At 35.7% G+C, this 13,760-nt stretch overlaps 1 protein-coding gene across 2 annotated transcripts in view; it reads right to left on the bottom strand.

The window, feature by feature from the left end:
* IMPG2 (interphotoreceptor matrix proteoglycan 2) overlaps nt 1–13,760 on the bottom strand; it is an 80,139-nt gene that overhangs the window by 39,489 nt on the left and 26,890 nt on the right. For both annotated transcript variants that reach the window (XM_074332641.1, XM_074332642.1), the window contains exons 6-7: nt 10,452–10,501; nt 9,498–9,580 (exon numbers count right to left, since the gene is read on the bottom strand). In XM_074332641.1, coding sequence (XP_074188742.1) covers nt 9,498–9,580; nt 10,452–10,501 — 133 coding nt within the window. The remainder of the gene's footprint in view (nt 1–9,497; nt 9,581–10,451; nt 10,502–13,760) is intronic.

Here is a 13,760-nt window from a genome sequence, read left to right as displayed (position 1 = left end):
GCCAAACTCACCAAGAAAAAGAGAGAGAGGAACCAAATTAATAAAATCAGAAATGAAAGAGAAGTGACACTAGATATCACAGAAATAAAGACAATTTTAAGAAAATACTACAAGCAATTATATGCCAACAAATTAGACAATTTGAAAGAAATGGATAAATTTCTAGAAGTATATAATCTTCCAAAGCTGAATCAAGAAGAAACAGAAACTCTGAACAGACTGATTACTACCAAAGAAATTGAATCAGTAATCAAGCTCCCAACAAACAAAAGTCCTGGACCAGATGGCTTCACAGGCGAATTTTACAAAACACTCAAAAAAGAATTAACAACTATTCTCCTCAAACTATTCCAAAAAATCCAGAAGGAGGGAAGGCTCCCAAGTACATTTTACGAGGCCACTATTACTCTGATCCCAAAATGAGACAAAGACATTACAGAAAAAGGAAGCCAAAGGCCGATATCCATAATGAACAGAGAGGCAAAAATCCTCAACAAAATACTGAGCAAACTGGGTTGAGCAACACATTAAAAAGATTGTACACCACGATCAAGTGGGTTCATTCCTGGTACGCAAGGTTGGTTCAATATCTGCAAATCAATTAACGTGATACACCACATTAACAAAATGAAAAATAAAATTCATATGATCATATCAATAGACACAGAAAAAGCACTTGACAAAATTCAGCAGTCATTTATGATAAAAACTCTTAGCAAAGTGGGAATAGAGGGATGATATCTCAACATAATAAAGGCCATATATGATAAACCCACAGCTAACATCATACTCAACAAGGAAAGGGTAAAATCTTTCCCTTTAAGATCAGGAACAAGACAAGGCTGCCCACTTTCACCACTTTTATTCAACACAGTTCTGGAAGTTCTAGCCACAGCAATCAGACAAGTAAAAGAAATAAAAGGCATCCAAATTGGAAAGGATGAAGTAAAATTGTCATTATACGCAGATGACATGATACTATATAGCGAGAACCCCAAACATTCCACCAAAAAAACATTAGAACTGATAAATGAATTTAGTAAAGTAGCAGGATACAAAATTAATATTCAGAAATCAGTTGCATTTGTACACACCAATAATAACCTATCAGAAGGAGAAATCAAGAAATCAATCCCATTACAATTGTTTCAAAAACAATAAAATCCCTAGGAATAAATTTAACCAAAGAAGTAAAAGACCTGTACTCGGAAAATTACAAGACACTAAAGAGAGAAATCAAAGAAGATACAAATAAATGGAAACATATACCATATTCATGGATAGGAAGAATTAATATAGTGAAAATGTCTATACTACCTAAGGCAATATATAGATTCAACGCAATTCCTATTAAACTACCAATGACATTTTTCTCAGAAATAGAACATATAATCCTAAAATTTATATGGAACCATAAAAGACCCTGAATAGCCACAACAATCTTGAGAAATAAAAACAAAGACGAGGTATCATGCTACCCACCATCAAATCATACTACAAGTGTACAGTAATCAAAACGGTATGGTACTGGCATAAAAATAGACACTTAGATCAATGGAACAGAATAGAGAGCCCAGAAATAAATCCATTGATAAATGGTCATTTAATCTATGACAATGGAAGCAAGGATTTACATTGGAGTAAAGACAACCTATTTCATAAATGGTGCTGGGAACACTGGACTGACACATGCAAAATAATGAAACTAGACCACCTCCCTATGCCATATACGAGAACAAATTCAAGATGGATTAAAGACTTAAATGTAAGATCCAAAACCATAAAATTCCTAGAAGAAAATACAGGGAGTACATTTGCAGACATTACCCTGAATAATATTTTTACTGATATGTGCCCTCGGGCAAGGAAAGTAAAAGAAAAAATAAACATATGGGATTACAACAAACTTAAAAAGTTTTTTCACAGCAAAGGAAACCATCACTAAAACAAAAAGGCATCCTACTGAATGGCAGAAGATATTTGCCAACGATACATCTGACAAGGAGGTAATATCCAAAATTTATAAAATACTCATTCAACTAAACACCAAAAAAAAAAAAAAACACCCAATTTAAAAATGGGCAGAGGACATGAAAAGACATTTTTCTAAAGAGGACATACAGATGGCCAACAGACATACGAAAAATGGTCAACGTCACTAATCATTAGAGAAATGCAAATAAAAATTACAATGAGATACCACCTCACTCCAGTCAGAATGGCTATCATCAATAAATCAACAAACAACAAGTGCTGGCGAGGTTGTGGAGAAAAGGGAACCCTGGTGCATTGTTGGTGGGATTGCAGATTGGTGCAGCCACTATGGAAAACAGTATGGAGGTATCTCAAAAAACTGGAAATGGAACTACCTTATAACCCAGCAATTCTACTCTTAGGTATCTACCCAGAAAAATCTAAGACACTAATTAAAAAATATATATGCACCCCTCTGTTTGTTTATTTATTTATTTATTTATTTTAAGATTTTATTGGGGAAGGGGAACAGGACTTTATTGGGGAACAGCGTGTACTTCAGGACTTTTTTTCCAAGTCAAGTTGTTGTCCTTTCAATCCTAGTTGTGGAGGGTGCCGTTCAGCTTCAAGTTGTTGTCCTTTCAGTCTTAGTTGTGGAGGGTGCAGCTCAGCTCCAGGTCCAGATGCCATTTTCTAGTTGCAGGGGACACAGCCCACCATCCCTTGCGGGAGTCAAACCGGCAACCTTGTGGTTATAGAGGACGCATTCCAACCAACTGAGCCATCCAGGAGCTCAGCGGCAGCTCAGCTCAAGGTGCCGTGTTCTATCTTAGTTGCAGGGGGTGCTGCCCACCATCCCTTGCGGGACTCGAGGAATTGAACTGGCAACCTTGTGGTTGAGAGCCCACTGGCCCATGTGGGAATCGAACCAGCAGCCTTTGGAGTTAGGAACATGGAGCTCTAACCGCCTGAGCCACCGGGCCGGCCCTGCACCCCTCTGTTTATTGCAGCACTATTTACAATAGCCAAGACTTGGAAACAACTGGTATGGTCATCGGTAAATGACTGGATTAAGAAACTGTGGCACATTTATACAATAGAGTATTACTCGGCTATAAAGAAGAAGGAAATCTTACCAAGTGCAATGATATAGATGGACCTAGAGAACATTATGCTAAGTGAAATAAGTCAGACGGAGAAAGACAAATATATGATCTCACTTATATGTGGATTCTGAATAAATGAGCAAAGTAAACAGAAATAGTCTCAGAGATATAGAGGAAAAACTGATGGTTGCTAGATGGGAAGGTGGTGAGGGAGAAGGGGAAGGGATTAGACAGCATAAATTGGTAACTACAATATTGCTATGGGGATATGAAGGACAGTTTGGGGAATATAATCAATAATGTTGTAAAGATTTTGTAGGGTATCAGATGGGCACATGTATCATTAGGGAGGCCACTTCATGGACGGTGTAGATGCTTGACCACTGCATTGTACACCTGAAGTTGAAGATGAATAATATTGTATGTCAACTATAATTTAGTATATATATAATCATGAGATATGGAGTACAACATAGGGAATAGAGTCAATGGAATTGTAATACATATATACAATGCCAGAGGGGCAATAGATTGAGGGAGAGAGGTTATCACTTTATGAAGGGTGACATGTCTAACTATTACATTGTTTTGTACACCTTAAACTAATAAAAAAAAAAGAGTTGACTATGCTAAAATTATCATCTAAAAATAGCTTAGAAGGGTAGTTCTCACTCAACATTGTTTATATTTTTACAAATCCTTTAATGTCTGGCTTAATGGATGACAGGTGGATTAACAACTCTGCTTCTGCATGCACTCGATCAGCTCCAATATGTTGTTTTAGTTTACATATGTGAAGAAAATCCATCCACACAGATATGTATTGGGAAAGGGGGGAATATATTAGTAGCCTTTTCATATAATTACAGATATTTTTTTAAATGCTACACCAAGTTCAATAAGTGGTAGTTTCTTAAGGGTTAGTTACTATGTGAAATCTGAAACCACATCAACAAACATTTTGTACTCAGTAACATTTAAATCCAGTTCTTCCAGTGGCCAAACCTGGAATAATTTGAGCAACAAAATAAAAATTGAATTATAATCCAAAGAATAAAATAAACATCCATGAGCCTGTTCTAATATGATTTAATAAATAAACATGAGAGAAGCGATAAAAGTTTCTTACTGAAGAATTCCAATTAATAAATGTAGAAGAAATGAGGGAAATATAATATTACCATTAGAACATTTCATAATAATTGCTGCATGTGAGACACACTTGAGGTCATCTAATCCAAGCCCCTCCATTTTGATACACAAGAAAACCAGGGATTGGAGTGGAACAATGGCTAGCCCAAGGGCTCACAGCAAGCCAATCACAGAGTCAGGAAGAGAACACAAGGGGTTTTTTCCCTGTATCACTTTTCATCCCTGATGGATCATATAATCAGTGATCTTCAAAATTTCAGAATGAGAAAGAACCTCAAAGATCCCACCATCACTTTTGATGCTTGAATTCTCTCTATGATATTCCTAAAAAATGGTTACTTATCCTCAATTTAAATGGCTCTGATGAGAAAGAGTCATGACTTTCAAAGGCAGACCATTACATTTCCAAAAATCTCTCATGGTTGGGAAGTTTTTAATATTAAACTCAAATATAGTATTTACCTGTGAGTGTTACCATTGATCTCAGTTCTGTAACCTGGAACACCTTTAAAACCTGTACTCACCAGAGAGCCCTTCAAATAACTACAGGCAGCTATCATGTCTTCCCCTGACTTTTCACTAGTTCCTATGCTCTAGACACTTCCTTAGAGTGTGGTATATACAAGTGAGTTCTGATCAACTAAAATATGGTAGGACTACCACCTCCCTTATGGTAGATTCTATATTTGTATTAGTGCAACCCAAAAGTACTCTTGCTTGTACTAGGTAACTGAATCATACTGCTGATTCATACTGAGACTAAAATCAACAAAAATTATTAGTCTTAAATAGAATTTTGTATAAGACTTTGCATTTTTCCATATTAAATTATACCTCACTAATTTGGACAGAAACGTCCATTTCCAGGATTATTTTAAAAGAAATATGCTTAGTTACCTTACTGCTACAGAATGCCTAAAATGCTGAATAAATATTTTTTAGTGCATAGCTGCTTTGCAAGAAAGTAAAGAAAACCCCAAGGGGGTCAAGAAAGATTAGAAGAATCCAGAGAGATAATGCAATGTTGTATTAGTACATGATATATTTGCTGATCTAGACTTTAGTTTTAAATATCACAAAGGGATAGGATACAACGTGAAAGGTCCATGCACGTTCAAATCATATCAAAGACTGTCACATAAAGCAAGGATTCTAAAAACTGAATAGACAGTTTGAACAACAAATCAGACTAAGCTGAAGGGAGAATTAATAAATTACAAAACATATTTGAATGCAACACAGAGAGACAAACAAATTATTAAAGAATGATTAACATACATGAGGGATAAAATGAGGTCAGACATATACTTATCATAAGCAGTAACAACCGAGAACTTATCCTCTAAGCATTTTTTTGACACAGCAGAATCCCAAGTACTGTGTAGTATTTTACATATACTGTGTTTCCCCCAAAATAAGACATAGCTGGACAATCAGCTCTAATGTGTTTTTTGGAGCAAAAATTAATATAAGATCCGGTCTTATTTTAACATAAGACCGGGTGTATAGTATAGTATAGTATAGTATAGTATAGTATAGTATAGTATAGTATAGTATAATATAGTATAATATGTTATATTATATAATATTATATAATATATGATATAATATAATACCAGGTCTTATATTAATTTTTGCTCCAAAAGACGCATTAGAGCTGATGGTCTGGCTAAGTCTTATTTTCAGGGAAACACGGTATACAGTATATGGAATATACAGTATTTGGGATTCTGCTGTTTCACAAAAATGGGTATAGGAGTATGTTTATTTGTTTTGCTTTGGATTTGTTGTATTTCCTCAATGTGAGGCTTTATGTCTGTCATGAATTCTGAGAAATTCTCAGCTATCATCTGTCATAAGATAGATAGATAGATAGATAGATAGATAGATAGATAGATAGATAGATAGAAGAAGAAGCAGACAGACACAGATATATCTTAAAAGTAGACAAGGAATACTTTTACGGGGGGGGGGGGGTCCCTTTTAAAGGAGTCCCAATGTCTGAAACAAAATAATCCCCATGCAGTTAATTTTTTTTATTATTTGTATTCATTGTGTGTGTGTGTGTGTGTGTGTGTGCTTAAGTTCACTGCATCAGAAACTGCACATAGGTAATTCCATTAAGGCATATTTTGCTTTTTCAAATAATCATTTTGTTGCCTTAATAGAGTCTCAAGTTAAAGAATCCTTTGTGGGGAAGAATAGCTATTATATGCACCTTTAAGAAGTCTGGAATAATTCACAAGAACACGACAAAAGCAGTTCATGATGGGGTGTGGGCAAAGGGTGGTTGGTATAGAGAGTGGAAACGGGAGTTGGCAGGGTTGGGTATGTGATTTTTCACCGATTATCTCTTATATTTGTTATTTTTTGACCCATATGAATGTGATATCTCTGAAAAAATTAGCAAAAAGCAATAAAAGGACTTTTTCAAAAAGTAGACAAAGAAAACAGCCAGATTACCCACAAGGGAATAACAACTGAATTGATAGTTGAGTTTTCAGTAACAATAATAAAAGTTAGAAAATAGTGAAATAAAACCTTCACCAAAAAACCACCTCAATCTACAGTTTAATACAGATTTAAATTTTTCTAGAAAAAGGGGATAATAAAGACATTTTCAGGTGATCCAAAACTGAGGTTCAATCAGGGCGGCTGCATGGCTCAAGTTGGTTGGAGCACGAGCTCTGAACAACAGGGTTGCTGGTTCGATTCCCACATGGGCCAGTGAGCTGCACCTTCCACAACTAGATTGAAGACAACGAGCTGCCACTGAGCTTTCAGAGGAGCGGCCAGATGGCTCAGTTGGTTAGAGCATGAGCTCTCAACAAGGTTGCCAGTTCAATTCCTACATGGGATGGTGGGCTGCGCCCCCTGCAACTAAAGATTGGAAATGGCGACTGAACTTGGAGCTGAGCTGCGCCCTCCACAACTAGATTGAAGGACAATGACTTGGAGCTGATGGGCCCTGGGAAATCACACTGTTTCCCAATATTCCCCAATAAAATTTTTTTTTTAAATAAATAAAAATAAAATTTGTATAGTGGTCACTAAAATAATAATATTTTTAAAAAACTGAGACTGAATCAGTGAGAGACTCTCACTAAAGTAATATCAGAAGCATATATTTCAGAATGAAAGTGAGCCTCGAGTAGAGGTCTAAATTGCAAAAAAGTATTTTACGAAAATAAAATTAGAAACATCTGGGTCAATGTAAAACAAACTTTAACTGAATAAAAAAAATGTATTACAGTCTAATTTGTGGGAGTAAAAAGAAAGAGAACTAAAAGAGAAAAAAGAACAAAAATACTGAAAAATAGACTATAAATCAATAGGATGATCATTTGAATTACAGTATTCTAATGTTCTAGCATTAGCCTATTGCTCAGAATAAGATAAAGATTTTGAAACACTTAAATTTTGCTAGATTAAACATCCATTATACTAACAAAATAGAAATAAAGTATATAATTTCTAAATGAAAAATGTATTAAGAAGAAACTGAACTGTAAAACTGTACGTTGGGCTTTACTTTGAACTAATTCTTAATTTTGAACCTGGCAACCTAATTCTAGTCAGGTATCTCCATAGTGTTTTGCTCTATAAATTGGCTTCAAATCATCATTTCTGTGTTCAATATTAATGCTCCAATTAATTACACACAATTCCTTCATTTCTATTCTAGTGAACTCTATCACATTCCATAAATGTTTCGAGACCTAAATCATACTTATTTTGCCTCAAGTTCAGGACTACAGTATCACTTTTATTCATTCATTCATTCACAAATATTGTATTTATCAAATGGCAATATTTTCTAGCACCATCTACTTTGAGCACAGTTGTACTGAAGGTAAAAGTATTGATTCGGGCATCCACTCAGGGATCCCAAGCTACCACCAGCCTTGTTCACTTACAGGAAGGGTGGTGGGCAGAGTAGGGTGACTTGTTCTGATTTTCATATAAGTTAAAATGTCCAAGTTTGGGAAGAAAAAGTGCAAGGTAACTAAATTGCACCTTTCTAGTGAATATGTTCAGTCAGAGATTTTGCTATGTATTAAGTAATCTAGGGTTTATGAACCCCCTAATTAAAAAAAAAAAAGAAACATTTAACAAAATTTCTAACAAAATGTTTGTATCTTCCTGGGCAGTGTGTACTTTTTTTTTTTAAATCTGAATGTGCTAGAGAGTCAACTTAATGTTGTATGGTAGACGGGTTTACTATTTAATGATGATGTATTTGAAAAGCATGGTGCTGCTTGATTGTTAAACTATAAAAATAGATATACCATATGATCCAGCAATTCCACTCATGGCTATTTATCCAAAGAAAACTAAAACACTAATTCGAAAAGATACATGCACCCCTATGTTCATTGAAGCATTATTTACAATAAGCAAGATATGGAAGCAAACTAGGTGTTCATTGATAGACGAATAAATAAATAATATGTAAGATATCTATAGCTATCTATATCTATATTTATATCTATATCTATATCAATATTGATATCTATATAGATATAAAATACAGCAATAAAGAATGAAATCTTGTCATTTGCAACACAGTGGATGGAACTAGAGAGTATTATGCTAAGTGAAATAAGCCAGGTAGAGGAAGAAACATACTATATGGTTTCACTTATATGTGGAATCCAAAAACAAAACAAAACAAAAACAGACTCATAGAAACAGAAGGGAGGGGGAAAGGAGATGGGTGAAAAAAGGAAGGGGAATATAGTCAATAATATTGTGATGTTTACATGGTGACAGATGATTACAAGAATTAGTGGGGTGATCACATTGTAAGGTATAAAAATGTTGAATTACTATATTGTACACATAAAACTTGTATACCCAATGTAAGATTGTATATAACCATACTTAAATAAAATTTTTAAAAATCTATATCCTTTCCCTCTGAAGAAGAGAAAACTAAGACCTGATCCATTTAGAGACAGAAGAATGTAGGCAAAAAATCCCCATTATAAAGTATGCCACATAGCCCACAAGAGACAGTGGGCCTGCTCTAATGACAGTTCCCCAAGCCACGAGTCATTGCATCTACAATTTGAAGCCCTCTCTCACCAAAAGCAGTTTTATTCAGCTCTCTATAGAATCTCAGATTCTTTTTAATGTGCTGGTTTTATAATCCACAACATTTCCATAAAGGGAAGTCCTGTGTAGTCTGGCAATGGATTATAAATCTCCTTAACCCCGGTTCTCCACGTTCGAAACCAAATAACAGAACAGAGCATCACTCACACTGTCCTCTGGCCTCTCCAACCTGCTCTGTGAGGTATCTTCATAGGAACTCACCCCTGGATATGGAACACTGAGAACAGCACCTAAGTAGACAAAGAAAAACATATCTATGAATTCAGTCCCTGACTAAGTCAGAATTCACATCAGGAAATACGGAATTGACGTCAAAAACATTCCTATAACTCATTTGCTTTTTTATTCTGGAAATTCTGTGCATTCTAACCTCAAGACATATTTACATAACGTCTTCCCAGGATGAGAAATAATAATGACTCATTCATTCGTTCAACAAGCATTTACTGAGCCCCGACTATATGCCAGGATGTGTGCAGGATGCTAGGGAGGCAGACAAAGTTCCTCTCCTTAAGGAGCTAACAAAGGGGACAGGTACTGAAAGAAGTAACACGACCAGGAAGGGGAAGTGGGTGAAGGTTGGAGACTGCCCATAAATTGATAATTGTTGAAGCTGTCTAATTTTTCATATGTGTGAAATTTCCAATGAAGAGGAGATTTAAAAAAAAAAATTAAAATAAAGGAAGCAACTACCAATTTACAGGAAATATAGAGGTCAAAGGAATATGCTAAAGTACACCACAGAATGCAATCAGACACTCTAGAAGACAAAGGACAAAAGGTGAAGTTAGAAAGATTCTACCTGTTGACATAAGCAGTGGTTGCAGAATGTTTGCTTTAAAATAATTAGTTAGGTCGTGCACTTGTTCTAAGCAGTTTTCTGATTTGTATCATACTCAATAATTAAAAATTTTTAAGTACCCACAACATAATGCCAAAAAATAAATAAAAAAAATAATTACTTTTTCTTGAGAACAACATATATGGAGAGAGAAACACAATATTTTTTTAAATGTGAGCTGAAAAATGTGCTTGCTTGCAAGATTGTGTTAAACCACAAATCATTTAAAAAGAAAAGTGAGTAAAGGCACAAAAGCATACCTCCCAATGTTGACGTATCATCGACAGGAACCAAAGATGACAATTCAAGGCTAGGGGGAAAAAAATGTATGGAGTTAATAAAACAATAGAAATGTGAGGATTTATTTTTGTTTCCAAAAAGGAATTCAGTACGTCTTCAAACAAAGATTCCTAAACCAAAGAACTAAGTAGTGAAGTTTAAAAAAACAGTCTTCATAATTCATTTATTTTACATGTATTGATTCCAACTCAACTAGAATCACCCTATTTAAAGTACTCCCCTACTTACTGTATCACCCCCATTTAATTTCTTCTCAGTTCTTATCACTATGTGAAATTATTTTGTTCATTTATCTATTTCTTTATCTCAGTCTCCAACCCCTTAAACCTCTAGAATGGCATTGTCTAATATGATAGTCACTGGACATATTTGGCAATTTAAATGAACTAAAATTAAATAAAGTTTAAAATTCAGTTTCTCCTTCACACTAGTCACATGTGTCTAATGGCTACCTAATTGGACAGCACAGTAAATTTCCATTATCACAGAAAGTTCATTTGACTAGGACTGCCTTTAGAATCTGAACTCCACGAGATCAGGGACTTTGCCTGCCATATTCTTTCTATATCTCCAACCTAAACAGTACCTGCCATCTAGTATGCATTACATAGATGTTTTTGGAATGAATAAATAAGCAACTACTACTGGAAAAGTGGTGTAGAAGACACTTGGCACATAGTTGTGAACAAAACCTGTGGTCTATGAAAGGTACAGTCTTACAGAAAATAGACACCAAATAAATGATTACAAATGCAGTAAGTAGTACAGCCTGGAAAGTACGGGTGCTACGGGGAACAAAGAAGCACAAATCTCATCGCATTTGAGAGATCATAGAACTCATACAATTATTTTATATAAAGACAGGCAAGCTTAGAGAACTGACTTAGGCAACAGTACTAGCGAGCTTCAGGTCTGCGAGCTATCCTTTAACCATGCCACCCAGGAACTGCAAGCAGAGAGCCAAAGGCACGGAGAAAGCCCCTGCTCTAAAGGAAAGAAAGTGGGTTTCTCCAAGTCCAAATTTCCACATTCTCCAAAAATATAAAATTTAAAGTATAGTGATTTGGGGAAGTTTTAGAACTGTAAAGTTTGTGTATATGTCCTAAGGAAAAAGGACTGTACCTCAAAACGGCACTTATTGAAAGGAGCTGGATAGTGATAACACCAATTTTCAATTCATAGCAATTGAAAACTCTTCAGGTTGACACAAGTCAACTTCCTAAGGTGATTCAATCACAAAAATGTCTCCCTCACAGACTTGTCAATGTGCCAGTGAGGCCCATCTTTAGAACCCCTCCTTTAGTTTGCCCTGCTGCTGTAAATTTAAGGTCATGGTGGTGGGCGCAGGGGAGGGGGGATATGGAAAGCCACCAGATAAACATGGTACACATCTTGAAGCATCAATTTTACTTGAAGCATAGGCAGTTGAGGAGCTAAGTCATAACTCACAGTAATTTAAAATATTTTAATATTTTTTAAAATGTGGCTCTATTATGGATAGATTACAAAGTTTAAATAAATATTAAGATAAAATATGATAATTCCAAGACATTTCATGCCTAGAACTGGAGTGGGGGAGTCAAATAGGGCTATGTTCCCTAAACCCACAGGCTTTGGCAGAAAATTTGAGAAACACAGGTTTTAAAAAACATATCTTATCATAAAGATTCTTCTGGTTTTTAAAAATACTATCTAGAAAGAATAACATATTAAACCATTACACCAAACCTATCACTATTGGTTATGTATAGTGCATTTGTAGGAAATTGCCTATTAAGTGAGCTATCATCTAGAAAAACCTAAAGGAATATGATATCTGGTTAATTCATTACAATGTGTGATGAGCAGAGGAAGGTTTGGGTGATGAGGAAACATCAAGAGGCTTCTTGGGTTGCAGGAGGTAGAGCTAAAAAGTGGGATTCAGATGCATTTGAAACAGACATTGCTATAATCAGGCCTGAAAGGTCTATCAGTTGTCCACAGGGCAGAACCCTTCCCTAATACCCTCATTTGACAGATGAAAAAATGAGAGTCCAAATGTTCAAAGCCATTTTCCCAGTGTCACACAATAATTCAATATGGCCTAAGGCCATACCTAAAATTCCTAACTGTATCCAGTTCCCATTTCAATAATGATAACAGCAAGAATGATTACAACTAAATTTACTAAGTCCTCCTTCCATGCCAAGCACTGCGCTAAGTAGTTTATCTTACTTAATTGGCAACAATCTTAAGAGGAAGATTCTATTATCTGCATCTATACAGATGAGGAAACTAAGGCTAGAAGTGGTTACGAATTTGCTCATGGTCCCATAGCTAGCCACTGGAGGAGCTGGATGTAAAACAGGCCCATTTGATTCCAGAAACCTGCCTCTTACCCACATTAATTCCTTACAACATGGCCTTTATGTCACCCATATTGTCTAGAAAAGCAACCAAGATGGTGTCACCTTACCTTAACAATAGTGACCTACATAAACAAAACAACCTAAAAGTAGAAGTGTCCCTTATGGTCCCAGAAAGAGGACTAAAACCCCGTCAGAGTGGGAGAGTTATGAAGAGCAACCAACCACACAAGTGGTCAAAGTAAGACAAAGGAGACAAAGCATAACACCGTAACCAGACCAGGAAGTTGGTATGACAACAGAGAAACCAGACTTCACCTGGAGTTGGGCCAATTGTCCCCTACCTCAGAATCAAATGTAAGCTAATTCTCTAAGTAAGCAATCAGAATGGAGAAGTTGGCTTACTTCAATAAAATTAGATTTCACTTACTGAATTCAAAATAACATTATTTTAATGATGGTAAATAGGCAACTCTCAGTAATTCAAATTACTTGTCTAATACTCCAACATTTCATCCCTCCCCCTCCTTTCAAAAGACAGTGAAGAACACTTAACAACAAGAATCCTTTCACATATTCTCATCAGGCAGGCCTCCTGCAGGGATCCCCTAAAATGTCACTCACAACAGAACTAGAACACTGAGTTGTGTTGATTTTGGAGACAGAAATGCTACTTCATTTCTAAGCCAAACCACAAATTTGAAGTTGTTCAGTTCCGACCTTTAGCTTAATACCAGCAGCACACAACCCCCTGTGGCCTCATTTCCTCTGCTCATCCAGCACATAATTTATTTGTCACTCCTGCTGCCTAATCATGTCAGTGGAATTCAGGTGGGAATATGCCAAAAAATATCATAGGTTTTAAAACACAGTGAAACAAGACAAGTGTAGTTTCCTATCTAGATTAGTTGTCCCCATGATAAT

The sequence above is a fragment of the Rhinolophus sinicus genome, linkage group LG01 (genome assembly GCF_036562045.2).
Source record: "Rhinolophus sinicus isolate RSC01 linkage group LG01, ASM3656204v1, whole genome shotgun sequence".
In the NCBI taxonomy this organism is placed as follows: Eukaryota; Metazoa; Chordata; class Mammalia; order Chiroptera; family Rhinolophidae; genus Rhinolophus; species Rhinolophus sinicus.
This window is presented reverse-complemented; position numbering and strand designations above follow the sequence as displayed.